Genomic DNA, 20,489 nt, shown 5'->3' on the forward strand with positions numbered 1-20,489 from the left:
ACACAGAGCTATGCTGAGGCTGGGCACTGTACTGCGGAAGTTCAGGATGTACTTAAAGCTGTGTCTGAAGACCAGAGAGATAGGGGAGAACCGCTTTACCATACTTGTCACACACACAACACTGGCTGTGATCTGACAGGGAATGTTTCACCTCTCAATGGATGAGCTGGTCCAAGGTCAGTTCAGGCCCTCCCTCTTTCAGGCGGTCAGCCAGCAGTCCCAGAGCTCTCTTCAGCAGGCTATGGTGCTCTGGTTGGGAAAAACCAGACCTAACACACAATAGCTGCAGGCTTTTGTTGCAGATCACTAACACACCTGATTCCCATTTGTTGAATCAGGTGTGTTAGAGCTGGGCTGAAACAAAACAAGCCAACACCAACCTCTCCAGGACCACAGTTGCCAAACCCTGAGTAATTGTCATTTGATATTGTCCTGAAAGGCAGGAGTGTGCAGGTGGTGTTGTGTTGAAGTGTGACTGACCAGCTGAAGGTGATGTGTAGGACCTGTAGGAGGAGCTGGTAGGCTGAGGACAGCAGCTGGTGCTCCTTCACATCAGGACCTGGGGTGTCCACCACCCCCTGGTGTTTAGACAGCAGAGTCTGCACACAGCAGGAAAGATAGTCACAAGGGGGGACTTCAACAATGAGCTAAATGTGTGCCGAGACACAAAAAAACATGAAGCTGTGTTTGTGTCTTGTGTACCTGGAAGTGATTGTGGCAGATTGTGGCACCACAATAAGTGTTGAATATCAGCTCAGGAAAAAGTTTTAAAAATATATATTTTCTTTCCCTTCTTTGGAATAGCAGTGGAGCTAGACACGGGAGCTCCCTCTGTACTCTCCCCATCAAAGTTGGCTAGAGGAGGAGCATAGCCAGGGATTTCTGAAACACAAAAGCTGGAATGGTCAAATTAACAGTCCATGGAATTCTCACATTTTTAAAGCATGTAATATTTAAACATTTTGATCAGAAAAATGTTGATCAAATTACATTTTAATTTCTTGTCCGTTGTTATAGTATTGTTTCAGTGCAGTATTGTACCTGCCAAAGTCCTGTCCAATAGAGTCTGGAGGTAGGTGATGTTCTGAAGACGAGTCACCACCTTCATTTTCATCTCAGGGTCTTTCTGACTGCAGAATGCATTCACAATCTGTGTATACACACACATATACACACACACACAAGCAGGTGAGTTGAGTAAATACAGACAAACACAAACACATTGGTAAAACAGATGAGATCAGACTGAGCTAATTTGATTAGTGAGTCAAGTGATACAGTTGAAGTCTGAAGTTTACATACACTTAGGTTGGAGTCATTAAAACTCGTTTTTCAACCACTCCACAAATGTCTTGTTAACAAACTATACTCTTGGCAAGTCGGTTAGGACATCTACTTTGTGCATGACACAAGTCATTTTTCCAACAATTGTTTACAGACAGATAATTTCACTTATAATTCACTGTATCACAATTCCAGTGGGTCAGAAGTTTACATACACTAAGTTGACTGTACCGTTAAACAGCTTGGAAAATTCCAGAAAATGATGTCATGGCTTTAGAAGCTTCTGATCATTTGAGTCAATTGGAGGTGTACCTGTGGATGTATTTCAAGGCCTACCTTGAGGGACTGGTGCACTTCACAAAATAGATGGCTTCATGAGGATGGAGAATTATGTGGATATATTGAAGCAACATCTCAAGACATCAGTCAGGAAGTTAAAGCTCGGTTGCAAATGGTTCTTCCAAATGAACAATGACCACAAGCATACTTCTGAAGATGTTGCAAAATGGCTTAAGGACAATAAAGTCATGGTATTGGAGTGGTCATCACAAAGCCCTGACCTCAATCCCATATAAAATTTGTGGGCAGAACTGAAAAAGTGTGCGAGCAAGGAGGCCTACAAACCTGACTCAGTTACACCAGCTCTGTCAGGAGGAATGGGCCAAAATTCACCCAACTTATTGTGGGAAGATTGTGGAAGGCTACCCGTAAACGTTTGACCCAAGTTCAACAATTTGAAGGCAACGTTACCAAATACTAATTGAGTGTATGTAAACTTCTGACCCACTTGGAATGTGATGAAATAAATAAAAGCTGAAATAAATCATTCTCTCTACTACTATTCTGTCGTTTCATATTCTTAAAATAAAGTGGTGATCCTAACTGACTTAAGACAGGGAATTTCTACTAGGATTAAATGTCAGGAATTGTGAAAAACTGAGTTTAAATGTATTTGGGTAAAGTGTATTTAAACTTCCGACTTCAACTGTAGATACAGGTGACATAAACATGAAAACACAGATACGGGTGGGAGAGGTGTGTAACATGAACATGGGAAACATGAAGAGTGACTTATAGGTGTGACATATAAGATAAGACAGATCCACAAATATGCCATATGAATGGAGTCCACACCTTGCTATAGACCATAAAACCCTTGTCTAAGACATCCCATTACCCCATTGTCTAAGAAGAGCTGTACTGACCTCTCTAAACCAGTTGATGGTGTGGAAGAGCAGGCCAGAAAGGAACTCTCCACCTGGCTTGGACAGGCTCTCTGACTTCTCCACCACATCCATGTCAGTCAGGATCAGAGGGCAGCCTGCAAACACACACACACACACACACACACACACACACACACACACACACACACACACACACACACACACACACACACACACACACACACACACACACACACACACACACACACACACACACACTCCATTAGAAAGGCAAGAACCATAGCATGTCTACTCCATTCTCAGCACAGCAGGCTGAGTCGAAACATGCAGGTGTCTGCATGTTGTCATTTTCAAAAAGTACTTGTACTTATGCGTATAGCTGGGCCGATAAAACAAAAATGATCGGCACTGACCGTACCAACCATTATCAAGGACATTTACAGTGCCTTCAGAAAAGTATTCACACCCCTTGTTACAGCCTGAATTTAAAATGGATCACATTGAGATTTTTTTGGTCACTGACCTACACACAATACCTCTTCATGTTAAAGTGGAATTATGTTTTCAAATTTTTGACAAATAAAAAATGCTGAAATATCTTGAGTCAATAAGCATTCACCCCCTTTCACCCCCTTTGTTATGGCAAGCTAAAATAAGTTCAGGGGTAAAAATGTGCTTAACAACTCACATACGTTCCATGGACTCATTCTGTATGCAATAATAGTGTTTAACATGACTTTTGAATGATTACCTCATATCTGTACCCCACATATACAAAGACCAGGGAGGTTTTCCAATGCCTAACAATGAAGGGCACCTATTGGTAGATGGGTAAAAACTAAAAAAGCAGACATTGAATATCCCTTTGAGCATAGTGAAGTTATGAATTACACGTTGGGTGGTGTATCAATACACCCAGTCACTACAAAGATACAGGTGTCCTTCCTAACTCAGTTGCCGGAGAGGAAGGAAACTGCTCAGGGATTTCACCATGAGGCTAATGGTGACTTGAAAACAGTTACAGTTTAATGGCTGTGATAGGAGAAAACTGAGGATGGATCAACAACATTGTCGTTACTCCACAATACTAACCTGATTGACAGAATGAAAATAACAAAGCTTGTACAGAATACAAATATTCCCAAACATGCATCCTGTTTGCAACTAGGCACTAAAGTAATACTGCAAAAAAATGTTGCAAAGCAATTAAGTTTTTGTCCTGAATAAAAACTGTTATGTTTTGGGCAAATCTAATATAACACATCAGTACTGAGTACCACACTTCATATTTTCAAGCATGGTGGTGGCAGCATCATGTTACAGTGCCTTGCAAAAGTATTCACCCCTTTGTGTTTTTCCTATTTTGTTGCATTACAACCTGTAATTTAAATTGATTTTTATTTGGATTTCATGTAATGGATATACACAAAATAGTCCAAATTGGTGAAGTGAAATGAAAAAAATAACTTGTTTCAAAAAATTCTAAAAAATCAAAACCGTTAAAATGTTGAGTGCATAATATCTGATGCAACCAATTATCTTCAGAAGGAACATAATTAATCAAATAAAGTTCACCTGTGTGCAATCTAAGTGTCACATGATCTGTCACATGATCTCAGTATACAGTTGAAGTCGGAAGTTTACATATACCTTAGCCAAATACATTTAAACTCAGTTTTTCACAATTCCTGACATTTAATCATTGTAAAAATTCCCTGTATTAGGTCAGTTAGGATAACCACTTTATTTTTAAGAATGTAAAATGTCAGAATAATAGTAGAGAGAATGATTTATTTCAGCTTTTATTTATTTTTTACATACACTCAATTAGTATTTGGTATCATTGCTTTTAAATTGTTTAACTTGGGTCAAATGTTTCAGTTAGCCTTCCACAATCTTCCCACAACAAGTGGGTGAATTTTGGCCCATTCCCCTTGACAGAGCTGGTGTAACTGAGTCAGGTCTGTAGGCCACCTTGCTCGCACACGCTTTTTCAGTTCTGCCCACAAAATTTCAATAGGATTGAGGTCAGGGCTTTTTGATGGCCACTCCAATACCTTGACTTTGTTGTCCTTAAGCCATTTTGCCACAACTTTGGAAGTATGCTTGGGGTCATTGTCCATTTGGAAGACCCATTGTCCTGAGATGTTGCTTCAATATATCCACATAATTTTCCACCTCATGATGCCATCTATTTTGTGAAGTGCACCAGACCCTCCTGCAGCAAAGCACCCCCACATCATGATGCTGTCACCCCCAAGCTTCACGGTTGGGATGGTGTTCATCGGCTTGCAAGCCTCCCCTTTACCCTTAAACATAGTGATGGTCATTATGGCCAAACAGTTCTATTTTTGTTTCATCCGACCAGAAGACATTTTTCCAAAAAGTATGGTATTTGTCCCCATGTGCAGTTGCAAACTGTCACGCCCTGGTCTTAGTATTTTGTGTTTTCTTTATCTATTTGGTCAGGCCAGGGTGTGGCATGGGTTTTTGTATGTGGTGTGTTTTGTCTTGTTTTCTTGCATAGGTATTGGGATTGTAGCTTAGTGGGGTGTTCTAGATTAGTCTATGGCTGTCTGAAGTGGTTCTCAATCAGAGGCAGGTGTTTATCGTTGTCTCTGATTGGGAACCATATTAAGGCAGCCATATTCTTTGAGAGTTTCGTGGGTGATTGTCCTTTTGCTGTCGTGTACTAGTTTGCACCAGTATTAGGCTGTTTCAGTTTTCGTTACGTTTATTGTTTTGTAGTGTTTAGTGTGTTTTTCCATTAAACATGAATCTCAATAGCCACGCCGCATTTTGGTCTGACTCTCCTTCGCCTATAGAAAGCCGTTACACAAACCGTAGTCTGGCTTTTTTATGGCTGTTTTGGAGCAGTGTCTTCTTCCTTGCTGAGCGACCTTTCAGGTTATGTCGATATGGGACTCGTTTTACTGTGGATATTGATACTTTTGTACCTGTTTCAGCATCTTCACAAGCTCCTTTGCTGCTGTTCTGGGATTGATTTGCACTTATCGCATCAAAGTACGTTCATCTCTAAGAGACAGAATGAGTCTCCTTCCTGAGCGGTATGATGGCTTCGTGGTCCCATGGTGTTTATACTTGTGTACTATTGTTTGTACAGATGAATGTGATACCTTCAGGCGTTTGAAAATTGCTCCCAAGGATGAACCAGACTTGTGGAGGTCTACAATTGTTTTTCTGAGGTCTTGGCTGATTTTCTTTTGATTTTGCCATGAAGTCAAGCAAAGAGGCACTGAGTTTGAAGGTAGGCCTTGCAATACCTCCACAGGTACACCCCCAATTGACTGAAATTATGTCAATTAGCCTATCAGAAGCTTCTAAAGCCATGACCTAATTTTCTTAGTGTATGTAAACTTCTGACCCACTGGAATTGTGATACAGTGAAATAAAAAATCTGTCTGAAAACAATTGTTGGAAAAATTGTCATGGCATCACATATCCCCAGAAAAAACACTAGACTAACATGGCTCCACCCACTTGAGCTCGCTGGCGATGTCACTGTGCTGGGAGTCCTCCAAGATCACTGGCAGACTGTCACGCTGAATCTCCACTGGTGCCATGGAAACCAGCTGCATCAGCTTACCTGTTAACTCCTTGTCATGCCCTGATCTGTTTCACCTGTCTTTGTGATTGTCTCCACCCCCTCCAGGTGTCACTTATTTTCCCCAGTGTATTTATTCCTGTGTTTCCTGTCTCTCTGTGCCAGTTCGTCTTGTATGTTTCCAAGTCAACCAGCGGTTTTCCCGTTCGCCTGCTTATTGCATGATCATTTTTCTAGTCCTCCCAGTTTTGACCCTTGCCTGTTCCTGGACTTTGTACCCGCCTGCCTGACCATTCTGGCTGCCTTGACCACGAGCCTGTCTGTCACTCTGTACCTCCTGGACTCTGATCTGGTTTTGACATTTTTGCCTGTCCAAGACCATTCTCTTGCCTACCCCTTTGGATTAATAAACATTGTAAGACTCCAACCATCTTCCTCCTGTGTCTGCAGTTGGGTCTCACCTTATGCCTTGATAGTAACAGGTTACAGTGAGGTTGGAGAAAAGTCAGTCGAGCCTTGCTACTTAGTGGGATTATACAGATGGAATTAGTGTAGAGTATAGGTTAGATCTGCTGTCATAGTGTTAATGACCAAAGTCTACAACAAAAAGGAAAGGCTTTACAAAATTTTGATCATATTTGACATAAATACCCCAACACTACTTAGACCAATGTGTTTTTGCATAAAGCGAGGCTGTCAAACCTGCAGCATCTCAATGCACAGCAGACTCTCCTAAAATGAACTGACAGAGCTGGACCACAGACAGGACACAAAGTGATGTTTCCATGTAACAATTCTCTACTGCCACTGAGCAAACATTTCAGAGAGCCAGGTGCCCTGCTCCCCTTGGGGCTGTGTGATCTGTGGCGTTACCTGCAGGTGTAAGGATTTTCCTCTGAAGGAGAAGCGGACCAAAATGCAGCGTGGTGGTTATTCATGTTCTTTAATAAAAGGAACTCGACATGAAATAACAAAACAAATGTGTGAAAACCTAAACAGTCCTATCTGGTGAAAACACAGACAGGAGCAATCACCCACAAACACACAGTGAAACCCAGGCTACCTAAATATGGTTCCCAATCAGAGACAATGACTAACACCTGCCTCTGAGAACCATATCAGGCCAGACATAGAAATAGACAAACAAGACATCCAACATAGAATGCCCACTCAGATCACACCCTGACCAACCAAAACATAGAAACATACAAAGCAAACTATGGTCAGGGTGTGACAGCAGGTCCCATCGGCCAGGCGTGGTACACAGGGAGGAGACAGTTCCTGAACCTCTCAGGATCCTCAATGTGAGACTCCAGTCCTTTGATTAACTCCTGGACAATCTTAGACATCAAGGTCAGAAGATCAGGCATCATGCTTTATAGAATGTGCAATACCAAAGACAGTTTGGAAACATTATACTCACCCCGAGGTATCTGGGACTCTTTTTCAGTCGTTGCTGGAGCCTCTTTTGGAAAACCATTTGTTCTACAGCTTACAAAGCAATATAATGATGCATTATCCACCAATTGCCAGAACAATAATTAGTCAATATGTTGATGAATGACTATTGAGGGTGTGTGTCTTACCAATTTCCTTGGATATACTTCCTTTTCTCAAGATGACACCAGCCCGCACACAGAAATTGACCAAAGACAGAGTCATTATTGGTGTCCTCCTGAGTAGTGGCCTTGGATGATGCCCAGTGGTCTTACTCTTTTTGGGTTCTGAATGAGATGGGGATGGATCCCTAATGAACTGACTGACACTAGCTAGTTTGTGTATTTCTCATGGGACATACAAAGTCAATAGACACAGGCTGGTTTCCAAGTTTGAGAGCCTGAAGGACTTAAATTACTTACTTGACATATCTGGTGGAGCAGCACTTTCGCTTTGTTCCACAGAGGGTTTCTTCTTGCGCATCATTGTCTGGAAAGACACAAATGAAGAGGTCATCCAAGGCAGGCCCGGTTCCACAAGGGGGCTAAAGGGGGCTTAGCCCTTCAGGTCAAACTTTATCCTCCACAGTTTTAGTGGAATGTCTCTATTTAAAAATAGCAAGAAAGTTTCAATGATTGAGTGACAGGTTGGTGCAAAATCTGTATCTCCGCTGCACCGTGTCAGCACAATGAACAGGGTGCGCCGCGATGTGTAGGGGTTCTATAGAAAGCCACTGGGCGGTTAGGTATGACTCCTTTGGGTTTCCATAAAAAGTGGGAGAAAATGCATGCGTTTGTACAACACAGAAGTAAGAGTGGAGGCAATAGGGCTTCTGAAGGCAGTGACGGTACCCAGCTTTAAGTTTACAGCCACCATGCTCCACAGAATCCTTAGTCTTCACGATCCTCCAAATCAAATACTCCAGACAAAAGCAACAGATCTTTACACTGGAGTCAAAGTGGTCTGCAGTGCGCTGGAGTTTGTCGAGATTTTGAGGTGCAACAGTGAGTTTGAAGCCATTTGGGCACAATGCAGTATCAGTGGCAATGACGCACCACCAGCTCCAAGAAATCGACAACGTTATGTACGTACAAATTTCCAGCAATACGTGGTGGACAGTACAGTAGGCCAGCAGGACAGAGGAGAAGAGACTGAATACATAAGACTGTTCTTCAGCACGTTGGATGCTGTCATTGGTGAAATGTCTGAACGATTCAGCAGATGCAATAGCCAACTGTCGGAGGCCCTGTGTGCCCTTGACCCAGAGAGCCATTACTTTCTAGATATGAAAAAGATGAAACCACTTCTGGATCTAAGCAAAACAGTTTAAATCAAATCAAAGCAAATTGTATTTGTCACATGTGCCGAATACAACCGTACAGTGAAATGCTTACTTACAAGCCCTTAACCAGCAATGTTGTTTTAAGAAAAATAAGTTTTGTAAAAAATTAAAGCAGCAGTAAAATAACAGTAGCAAGGCTATAAAACAGGGGGTACCGGTACATCGTCAATGTGCGGGGGCACAGCTTAGTAGAGGTAATTAAGGTAGTATTTACATGTAGGTAGAGTTAAAGTGACTATGCATAGATAATAAACAGAGAGTAGCAGCAGCATAACAGGGACACACACACACACAGACGCACACACACACACACACACACACACAATGCAATTAGTCTGGGTAGCCATTTGATTAGCTGTTCAGGAGACTTATTGCTTGAGGGTAGAAGCTGTTAAGAAGCCTTTTGGACCTAGACTTGGCGTTCCGGTACGCTTGCCATGCGGTAGTAGAGAGAACAGTTTATGACTAGGGTGGCTGGAGTCTTTGACAATTTACAGGGCCTTCCTCTGACACCGCCTGGTATAGAGGTCTTGGGTGGCAGGAAGCTTGGCCCCAGCAATGTACTGGGCCATACGCTCTACCCTCTGTAGTGCCTTGAGGTACGAGGCAGAGCAGTTGCCATATCAGGCAGTGATGCAACCAGTCAGGATGCTCTCTATGGTGCGGCTGTAGAACGTTTTGAGGATCTGAGGACCCATGCCAAATCTTTTCAGTCTTCTGAGGGGGAATACGTTTTGTTGTGCCCTCTTCATGACTGTCTTGGTGTGTTTTGGTGGAAGCTGAGTTTAGTGTTGCTCGCCAGTTCTTGCAGACAGAAGTCACCCGCTCTGGATCCAATGGGGACAAATGGACCCCACTTGATATCCTGCAATCATTTTCTGGTCCTCTCTTTGCTATCCCGACCATACTTACTGCACTGAAACATGGACTGACTTTTGGGGAGTCCACAGCTAAATGCGAGAACAAATTATCCACTTCGACAAACATTTTCAGTCAGCAGAGAAGCTCAACTAACCCAACTGGTATTTGAGGGGGATCTTACAAGTTAATTTAGGGGAAAATGTAATAATCAATTACTCAGGACGTTCCACAGAGAATTTAGAAAGCTGCAACTCTTCTGAAAAGTTATGATTGAAACAATCTAGCTGGTTGGTTTTTATAAAAATCTTGCTTTTGTGTGTAGGCCACTCTCCATGGTCCTAATAGAGTGCAGTGAGATTACGTTCCATTGACCCTGTCACTTTGTCACCCCTGATTGATTTGGGGTGGGTATTCTATGTTCTATTATTTGTATTCCTATGTTTTGGCCGGGTTCTCAATCAGGGACAGCAGTCTATCGTTGTCTCTGATTGAGAACCATACCTAGGTAGTCATTTTCCCACCTGTCTTTGTGGGAAGTTTACTTTGTTTATGGCACATAGCATTAAGCTTCACGGTTTGTTTGGTAGTGTTTATTGTTTTTGTCGGCGTCATTCTTAATAAAGGAATATGTATGCTCACCACGCTGCGCCTTGGTCCTCTTCATTCAACGGCCGTGACACACTTCTTGGTCAAAAGCATTTTTTAAAGTTTGTTTTTTATTGTGGTATAAGCAGAATTTAATATAATTCCAATGTAAAAACCCAAATGACGGCCATGGGTATAGCTACAGACAGTATATATAAACACATAGGCTACTTTCTATTATGGTCTTCTTGGTAGCCTATTGGTTTTCGTTGCTATAAATGGAACTGTACGGTTTGGAAACATGTTTATGGTAGGCTGGCATTGCTTAATTGATTACGTGGGTCGAATTTGATTCACCAAAATGTACCATATCACAACTTGTTGCTGAACTGTTTGCATGTATGAATAACTAGGCTATTACTTTCAGCATTTAGTTTGCATTATTTTGGTAAGACAGCTGTGTGTACTGCTGCATTCACATAGGTTGTTTGTAATGTGAATTGCCATAACTTGTAGCCTATATTCATTACCAAAACGGCCTAGCTGTATGGCGCTGTCCATTGTGCTGATACAGCGCAGCAGAAGCTACATATTTCAAAAGCACTCAATGATCTCGGAGTCTCTGCATTTGAACTTTATGTTTGTGGTAGAGCTGATTATATACGCGTAATTCAATATAATTCCACTGCAAGAACCCAAAAAATGTTTGCCACCTTGCCAATTTCAACTGCCCCCTTAGTAACATTATCCTGGTGCTGGGTCTGCACACATGGCAATAGTTTGGTTAGCTGAGAAATGCTCAACTCCATTCTCTTATATCAAGGCGGAACAGAATTTTGATGGTCGTGGGATTTGCAAGCAACAACATGGAGTCACCTTCAGTCGATTCTTGTAAAAATGTCAATTCTGAAAACGCTTACCTGTAGCTACCTATGTTTTTCCTGTACGACAGCGGTCCTTCGCAAGATGCTGAAATTCATTCTTTTAATCAAACTTTCAGCGAATACAACCACTGACATTTTCCCCATTTGTGTTGCTAGAACTACTTACTATGTAAGCTGAGATTCAATTGGAACATGCACATTCGTGCTGAGTTGAGCAACACAAATGGTGAAAAGTTGGTGGTTGTATTAGATCAAAGTTTTTATTCAAATATGAATTTCAGCTCCCCGCGGAAGGACAGGAGTTGTACAGGACAAACATAGGTACAGGTACGCATTATGGAATACTGAAGTATAATTACAAGCATTTCATAAGTGTCAAAGGCTTTTATTGATAATTACATGAAGTTGATGCAAAGAGTCAATATTTGCAGTGTTGACCCTTCTTTTTCAAGACCTCAGCAATCTGCCCTGGTATGCTGTCAATTAACTTCTGGGCCACATCCTGACTGATGGCAGCCCATTTTTGCATAATCAATGCATGGAGTTTGTCAGAATTTGTGGGGTTTTGTTTTTCCTCCCACCTCTTGAGGATTGACCACAAGTTCTGAATGGGATTAAGGTCTGGGGAGTTTCCTGGCCATGGAGCCAAAATATCGATGTTTTGTTCCTGAGCCACTTAGTTATCACTTTTGCCTCATGGCAAGGTGCTCCATCATGCTGGAAAAGGCATTGTTCGTCACCAAACTGTTCCTGGATGGTTGGGAGAAGTCGCTCTCGGAGGATGTGTTAGTACCATTCTTTATTCATGGCTGTGTTCTTAGGCAAAATTGTGAGTGAGCCCACTCCCCTGGCTGAGAAGCAACCCCACACATGAATGGTCTCAGGATGCTTTACTGTTGGCATGACACAGGACTGATGGTAGCGCTCACCTTGTCTTCTCCGGACAAGCTTTTTTTCCAGATGTCCCAAACAATCGAAAAGGGGATTCATAAGAGAAAATGACTTTACCCCAGTCCTCAGCAGACCAATCCCTGTACCTTTTGCAGAATATCAGTCTGTCCCTGATGTTTTTCCTGGAGAGAAGTGGCTTCTTTGCTGCCCTTCTTGACACCAGGCCATCCTCCAAAAGTATTTGCCTCACTGTGCATGCAGATGCACTCACACCTGCCTGCTGCCATTCCTGAGCAAGCTCTGTACTGGTGGTGCCCCGATCCCGCAGCTGAATCAATTTTAGGAGACGGTCCTGGCGCTTGCTGGACTTTCTTGGGCGCCCTGATGCCTTCTTCACAACAATTGAACCACTCTCCTTGAAGTTCTTGATGATCAGATAAATGGTTGCTTTAGGTGCAATCTTACTGGCAGCAATATCCTTGCCTGTGAAGCCCTTTTTGTGCAAAGCAATGATGACGGCAAGTGGAGTGATCTCCAGCCGTGTCCTCGTCAACACTGACACCTGTGTTAATGAGGGAATCACTGACATGATGTCAGCTGGTCCTTTTGTGGCAGGGCTAATATGCAGTGGACATGTTTTGGGGGATTCAGTTCATTTACATGGCAAAGAGGGACTTTGCAATTAATTGCAATTCATCTGAGCACTCTTCATAACAGTCTGAAGTATATGCAAATTGCCATCATACAAACTGAGGCAGCACACTTTGTGAAAATTAATATTTGTGTCATTCTCTCAACTTTTGGCCACAACTGTAGTGTTTGTAATACAAGATTGAAGAGAACCTGTCTAGTCAGAGATCACATTTATTTTGGGAGATTCCAAAACATTCAAGGCAGGATCAATATATTGTTTTAGGTGATAATAAAACATGTTTTATTGAGTTACTTATTCCTCAACATGTTTCTCTAACCTCATATCAAGTCAAGCTAGTTTGCACTGCAGAGCAGCTAGCTAGCTAAAAGCTAGCCTAGATTGAAGAAACCAGTAGCGAGCAACTATCATCAAAAACAAACATCATTACCATCACAATAAAATTAAACTGGAGGCAGCACTCATAATTGGCTTAACATATTTGTCACGAACCGGCTCAAAGCCCGTAACAAAGGGAGACAACGTGGAGATAAGGAGTAACAAAATATATATTTATTAACCAAAGCAACTAAGGAAAATATACAATGGTGTGTGTAATCAGTAATCAGTAGTGTAAGTGAGTGTTTTGCATGCATGAATGTGATAATGCAGGGTGTTGAAAGGTGCCAATGCAAACAAACAAAAGGCCACCAAGAACCACAACATAATCTACAATGGTGTCTGCATGGAGAGTCTCCTCCATGAATGTAGAAGAGGTCTATTTATCCTGGGACACACCTGGCCCAGGTGTTTCCCATGGAGCTGACGACCCTCCCCAACTCTCTGAGATAAGGCGGAGCTTTACCTAGCATGGACTTGTAGATGACCTGGAGCCAGTGGGTCTTGCGACGAATATGTAGCGAGGGCCAGCCGACTAGAGCATACAGGTCGCAGTGGTGGGTGGTATAAGGTGCTTTAGTGACAAAACGGATGGCACTGTGATAAACTGCATCCAGTTTGCTGAGTAGAGTGCACATAATGGTGCTTATGGGAAATGTAAATGAAGCTTTAAGTCTCATTTCCACCAGATGCATCAAACTCTTTGCGTTCTGACAGAAGTCATTAATTGTCAATGGAGCAGTCCGCAAAGCTGCGTTGGGGCTCATCTGCGTGCTTGTTGTCCTCACCAGGCTCTTGATCTGACTGCAGTTCAGGGTCATTACCGACTTCAGTAGGTAAATGCTCACCTTTGTTGGCCACTGGCAGGCTGGAGAAGTATGCTCAGATGAATCCTGATTTCAACTGTACAGGGCAGATGGCAGACACTTTACATGTTGCGTTTAAATTTTTGTTCAGTATAGATAGCTTAGCTAAGAAATTGCCAGCACCTAGCTTCCACTTTACAGCTAATTATTTAGCAGGAACCCATCCAACTTGAAGGAGGTGGACAGTTTTGCTTTGAAGAATGGGCAAAAATCCCAGTGGCTAGATATGCCAAGTTTATAGAGCCATATCCCAAGAGACTTGCAGCTGTAATTGATGCAAAAGGTGGCTCTACAAAGTATTGGCTTTATGGGGGTGAATAGTTATGCACGCCCAAGTTTTCAGTTTTTTTGTCTTATTTCTGGTTTGTTCCACAATTAAACATATTTTGGATCTTCAAAGTGGTAGGCACGTTGTGTAAATAAAATGGTACAAACCCCCCCAAAATCTATTTTAATTCCAGGTTGTAAGGCAACAAAATAGGAAAAATGCTAATGGGGGGTGAAAACTTTCGGCAAGGGACTGTACTAAGATTAACATATTATGGTTATCATATAATTTCTGCAGCCTTGTAAGGCATACATCAACATGGCCGAACGAGAGGCTACTAGCGACGTATAGAAATCGTTTTCTACGGATACAAACTTTTTTCTACGACTTCAAATCGCTTCCTACGCATGATACATTTTTGTATTTTCTTGTCATCAAATTGCTGCCAAAAGTCAAGTGACCTAAGCGCTTCCAAATATGGAGTTACAGCTTTGCCATATCTGCCATGTTTGCGCATATCTCTCCTATGTGCAAATCTTTACGGCAGTCATTTCACTTTTAAGGCCTTTGGAAATTACCTGCATATAGTTCTTTAAAAAAATCTAATGCAATATATTGATTTACAAATACAAATAAATGGTGTTTGTTTGTGGATAATGAATTGCGTTTGTGGATAGTGATTTATAATTGTGGAAAGTTATTTACATTTGTGGATTTTACATTTGTGGATGATTTACATTTGTGGATTGGTACATATTTGTACAGATCATGATACACAAATACAAAATGCATGCTGTGTGTTCACAATACATTTGGCATGATATTGATCCTCTTGTGCTCACTTTTTGTTTCTGGCACCTTACCTTTTACAAAAAAGAGAAATGATTGGATGATGACATGATGATAAAGTTCATGGTTAGCCATTTTATAGTCCCCAATGTTATTGACCCAATTTGTTCTCGTAAGTACATAGATGAAACTAGCTAGCTAGCCACACTGCTATTGTTGGGTTGAGAAATTGTCTAGTGGCTAAATTAGTTAAAACCTCTTAAGGATCCAACTCCTTATTTTTTTTAATTGCCTAAAATGACATCCCCAAATCGAACTGCCTGTAGCTCAGGACCTGAAGCAAGGATTAGCATATTCTTGATACCATTTGAAAGGAAACACTTTGAAGTTTGTGGAAATTAATGTAGGGGAATATAACACATTAGATCTGGTAAAGATAATACAAAGAAAAAACATGCGCTTTTTGTTTGTTTTTTTGTACCATCATCTTTTATGATGATAGACTGTAATAGCTACTGTAAATTGGACAGTGCAGTTAGATTAACAAGAATTTAAGCTTTATGCCGACATCAGATATGTCTATGTCCTGGGATGTAATTATTTTTACTTACAACCTCAAATCAAATTTTATTTGTCACATACACATGGTTAGCAGATGTTAATGCAAGTGTAGCGAAATGCATGTGCTTCTAGTTCCGACAATGCAGTAATAACCTGTCGCGATACGAAACCTTCAGCCCCCCCCTTGGCCGGCAGCGAGGTGCTCGAGGTGGTTAGCCTCCCGTTCCCTGGATTGGACAGGGCACTATAGATACTTCTGGTTATCTCGGTATAACCAGGACCGCTCGCGTAGCCCTGCCTCTCTTTCTGTATGATATGTTGTCCGTGTAGAGAGGTCTTTTGCCTTGTCACTCTCAACGGTCTAGCTCTAGCTGGGATGTGTGAACCCCACGTTTCTCCTCCAGACTCTTTGTTTCACCACTAATTGATCCTTGAGTTGTTATTAAGCACTAGTCCTACCAGTCTCTATATGATTTCCCTGTGGTTGAGTATTTCCCCTCTGTGATGTATCTAGTTTAAAGTGTGAAGACCTTTAGTCAACTTAGTCTCACTACTCTGCCCGTCGGCTATGTATCGCTTGGAAAATAAAACTTAGATAGATCGATAAGACAATTAAATGAATCACTACTGGACACACCTTCCTCCTTGTCTTTTAATGGTAACTCATTCTGTCATAGAGCATTGATCCCTGTTTCCAGTGTCCCGGTAGCGGGGAGTGTCAGAGTTGTTATCTCCCATGTCGTTAACTGTCTTTGAGAGAACCTTTTACTCGAGACAAAATAAGACTACCGTTTATTTTTGAAAACACTCTTTTTTTGTCTTTTACAATCAAACACACTTCAAAATACACAACTTGTTACTCGGTCACACACAGCGTTAATCAAAAACATGCAAATGACTTAATGCTCTTATAAAATGCCTGGTACAATGATAACACTTATCTCTATATTAAATACTTATAATAGTTATTTAATTACCTTTGAGAGATGACGAGGAGACCCACAAGATCAGGAGCAGAGTTTCAATCAGAGTTCTTTTAGAATTTAGTTAGAAGCGACTCCCCTCTACTGGCTGAGAGGTTGATTGAAGTCGGTGGTTTACTAAATTTAGAGATTCAAGTTTGGACTGGATGAGAGGACCCGTTGGTGATCCCTTGCCCCAATGGAATATCAAAGAGTCTGTAACACGCAACAAGGCCGAGGTTCTGAGACACACGCACCTGGTCAATATGCTTACAGGGTCAATTCAGATAACCATAGGTATAAACAAGAGATCAACTGAAGGACTAGAGTGACTCTCAGTCCCGTTGAACTACCGCAGCGTCCGTGGCACGCAACGAGGCCGAGGTTCTGAGACACACGCACCTGGTCAATATGCTTACAGGGTCAATTCAGACAACCATAGGTATAAACAAGAGATCAACTAAAGGACTAGGTGACTCTCAGTGCCGGTGAACACACGCACCTGGACACACGCACCTGGTCAATATGCGACAAAACAGCTGTTCCAATAGGTAAACGGGATATTGGAAAGTCACTTCTCAGATCCAACAAGTTAGAATCTTTAAGTAATTTGAGTCAGTTGTCAATTTACCCGAAGTCAAATGGTTGTCTAAATGAATTCAGAATTCAAGAAGTCAGCGCCAAAGTAATGGCAAATGTCTCTTTATATACCTTTTGATTCTCTGCAACCCGATCCGCTGCTCCTCCCAGTCCCTCAGAGCAGAGAGGGTGATGACATATCTTACAACTGGAAATACTTTTCTTACAGTGCATATATGGGCCTCTGGTTATGACAGAGCCTATTACTCTAGCAACAATGAGGAAATACTTTTCTTACAGTGCGCATATGGGCCTCTGTTTATGACAGTGCCCTTACTCTATCAGCAATGAGTCTAACAGCTGTTCCCATTCAGAGGTGTCACTTGAGGCAGAGGGTGATTCTTCCTGACACCAGTCAGGTTCAATAGTTGGTTGGCTTGAGTCGTCTTCTGGTGGCTTTGCCCAATCCGGTATTTCAGTAGGCGAGGTCATCTCTGTCTCTACCCTTGGTGGGTAAGACAGGGGAAGAGGACCAGGAGGTAGATCCCTTTGACATTTTACTACAAACCAATGAGTAATCAAATCTAACAATTACACAACTACGACCTTATACACACAAGTGTAAAGGGATAAAGAATATGTACATAAAGATATATGAATGAGTGATGGTACAGAAAGGCATAGGCAAGATGCAGCAAATGGTATAGAGTACAGTATGTACATATGAGTTGAGTAATGTAGGGTATGTAAACATAAAAGTGGCATAGTTTAAAGTAGCTAGTGATACATGTATTACATAAAGATGTAAAGATGCAGTAGATGATATATATCCTTCCTGTTTGGCCCTGTCTGGGGGTGTCCTCGGATGGGGCCACAGTGTCTCCTGACCCCTCCTGTCTCAGCCTCCAGTATTTATGCTGCAGTAGTTTATGTGTCAGGGGGTTAGGGTCAGTTTGTTATATCTGGAGTACGTCTCCTGTCCTATTCAGTGTCCTGTGTGAATCTAAGTGTGCGTTCTCTAATTCTCAGAAGAGGACTGGCCACCCCACATATGCTCTCTCTAATTCTCTCTTTCTTTCTCTCTCTCGGAGGACCTGAGCCCTAGGACCATGCCCCAGGACTAACTGACATGATGACTCCTCGCTGTCCCCAGTCCACCTGACCGTGCTGCTGCTCCAGTTTCAACTGTTCTGCCTTATTATTATTCAACCATGCTGGTCATTTATGAACATTTGAACATCTTGGCCATGTTCTGTTATAATCTCCACCCGGCACAGCCAGAAGAGGACTGGCCACCCCACATAGCATGGTTCCTCTCTAGGTTTCTTCCTAGGTTTTGGCCTTTCTAGGGAGTTTTTCCTAGCCACCGTGCTTCTACACCTGCGTTGCTTGCTGTTTGGGGTTTTAGGCTGGGTTTCTGTACAGCACTTTGAGATATCAGCTGATGTACGAAGGGCTATATAAATAAATTTGATTTGATGATATAGAGTACAGTATATACATATACATATGAGATGAGTAATGTAGGGTATATAAACATAAAGTGGCATAGTTTAAAGTAGCTAGTAATACATGTATTACATAAAGATGGCAAGATGCAGTAGATGATATGAAGTACAGTATATACATATACATATGAGATGAGTAATGTAGGGTATGTAAACATTATATTAAGCGGCATTGTTTAAAGCGGCTAGTGATATATTTTACATCAATTTCCATCAATTTCCATTATTAAAGTGGCTGGAGTTGAGTCAGTATGTTTGCAGCAGCCACTCAATGTTAGTGGTGGCTGTTTAACAGTCTGATGGCCTTGAGATAGAAGCTGTTTTTCAGTCTCTCGGTCCCTGCTTTGATGCACCTGTACTGACCTCGCCTTCTGGATGATAGCGGGGTGAACAGGCAGTGGCTCGGGGGGTTGTTGTCCTTGATGATCTTCATGGCCTTCCTGTGACATCGGGTGGTGAAGGTGTCCTGGAGGGCAGGTAGTTTGCCCCCGGGGATGCGTTGTGCAGACCTCACTACCCTCTGGAGAGCCTTACGGTTGTTGGCGGAGCAGTTGCCGTACCAGGCGGTGATATAGCCTAACAGGATGCTCTCGATTGTGCATCTGTAGAAGTTTGTGAGTGCTTTTGGTGACAAGCCTAATTTCTTCAGCCTCCTGAGGTTGAAGAGGCGCTGCTGCGCCTTCTTCACAACGCTGTCTGTGTGGGTGGACCAATTCAGTTTGTCCGTAATGTGTACGCAGAGGAATTTAAAACTTACTACCCTCTCCACTACTGTTCCATCGATGTGGATAGGGGTGCTCCCTCTGCTGTTTCCTGAAGTCCACAATCATCTCCTTTGTTTTGTTGACGTTGAGTGTGAGGTTATTTTCCTCACACCACACTCCGAGGGCCCTCACCTCCTCCCTGTAGGCCGTCTTGTCGTTGTTGGTAATCAAGCCTACCACTATAGTGTCGTCCGCAAACTTGATGATTGAGTTGGAGGCGTGCACTAATCCCGTAGAGGTTGAGTAGCCACAAGTATAAGACTAGTCTAGTGTTACTCAATTATTCATTGGCTAACGTTAGCTAACTCTCTAAACTGATAGATTGTAAATTAGACATATGTTTCACGGAAGTGTGGCCTGCAATAATTTGTTCATTTTACTTACTTAGGAAGGATTATAGAGAATGAAACGTACTGTAAGACGTACTGTAAGAATTGTACTGTAAGAATTCCCACCCGTGTTCTGCAATGCAGTGAGGGACCTTGTATAAAGTCAAGGCAGTAGCAATATTGTGAAACCAGTGAAACTCTAGCTGTCTACTGGGTTTCTAACACAGAAAGAACAATGATACAGATATTTGACTGGGTGTGTAAATGCAAAGCATCCGGTTGGCGTTTCCACTCACTACCAAATATGGTAGAGGGAACACTAATCCAAATATGGTAGTGAGAGGAAGCCTACTGTGGGCTGTGGGAGAAGATGGAACAGTTGGATTTTGACCGACATTCTGCAAATCAATCAATTCATCAATTAAACATTTTATCTCAATACAGTTTTCTGTTCCCAAAACTAGACTTCACCCTTTGCAAAGATTTTTTAATATTTTTTAAATCGCGCTGTTTAGGAGTGCAAAGGCGAATGGAGTTATTGCACATGCGCACTTCACATAGTAGGCGTTCCCTAACGGAAATATGCAGATTCATATTAGAACGCGCCAATAGGATATCGCTTGCGCGTGCTTGGCTCTGCCCGACCATCCTTGCTTGTTCTGCCCACTATGACTCATTTGTTCACATTGGAAACGACAAGCAGTGGTCTATCTTGGTTTAGTTATAACAATCTTTGTCTCTACTTTTGACGTCCAAGGGGTGTCATTATAATTTGTATCGTATTGTATTCTTCAAGT

At 42.1% G+C, this 20,489-nt stretch overlaps 1 protein-coding gene across 5 annotated transcripts; it reads right to left on the reverse strand.

The window, feature by feature from the left end:
• Nucleotides 1-710: 710 nt before the first annotated feature.
• Nucleotides 711-17,323, reverse strand: LOC135541897 (Fanconi anemia group D2 protein-like). Of its 5 annotated transcripts, XR_010456006.1 has the most exons (8): nucleotides 17,029-17,323; nucleotides 16,528-16,914; nucleotides 7,896-7,962; nucleotides 7,623-7,760; nucleotides 7,460-7,527; nucleotides 2,490-2,605; nucleotides 1,042-1,150; nucleotides 711-882 (listed from the first exon to the last, which is right to left on the reverse strand). XR_010456006.1 is itself a non-coding variant. In XM_064968385.1 (7 exons), exons 5-7 carry the CDS (start codon nucleotides 2,580-2,582, stop codon nucleotides 755-757), a joined length of 330 nt encoding a protein of 109 aa, XP_064824457.1. In that variant the 5' UTR covers nucleotides 2,583-2,605; nucleotides 7,460-7,527; nucleotides 7,623-7,760; nucleotides 7,896-7,962; nucleotides 16,528-16,990; the 3' UTR covers nucleotides 711-754. The 5 variants fall into 5 exon arrangements, 2 of the variants coding, with proteins under 2 accessions (XP_064824457.1, XP_064824459.1); XR_010456008.1 differs by lacking the exon at nucleotides 17,029-17,323 and having other exon boundaries at nucleotides 991-1,150; nucleotides 16,528-16,990; XM_064968385.1 differs by lacking the exon at nucleotides 17,029-17,323 and having other exon boundaries at nucleotides 16,528-16,990.
• Between the last annotated feature and the right edge of the window lie 3,166 nt (nucleotides 17,324-20,489).

Source organism: Oncorhynchus masou, chromosome 6 (assembly GCF_036934945.1).
Source record: "Oncorhynchus masou masou isolate Uvic2021 chromosome 6, UVic_Omas_1.1, whole genome shotgun sequence".
Lineage (NCBI taxonomy): Eukaryota > Metazoa > Chordata > Actinopteri > Salmoniformes > Salmonidae > Oncorhynchus > Oncorhynchus masou.

What these genes read in the sequence shown, in the direction of transcription:
- LOC135541897 (XM_064968387.1), bottom strand. Translation starts at nt 2,582, where the DNA reads ATGGATGTGGTGGAGAAGTCAGAGAGCCTGTCCAAGCCAGGTGGAGAG. An exon ending in CCATCAACTGGTTTAGAGAG is followed by an intron (nt 1,151 to 2,489) that starts GTCAGTACAGCT and finishes GTGTATACACAG; the next exon opens with ATTGTGAATGCATTCTGCAG. An exon ending in ATTGGACAGGACTTTGGCAG is followed by an intron (nt 883 to 1,041) that starts GTACAATACTGC and finishes TTTGTGTTTCAG; the next exon opens with AAATCCCTGGCTATGCTCCT.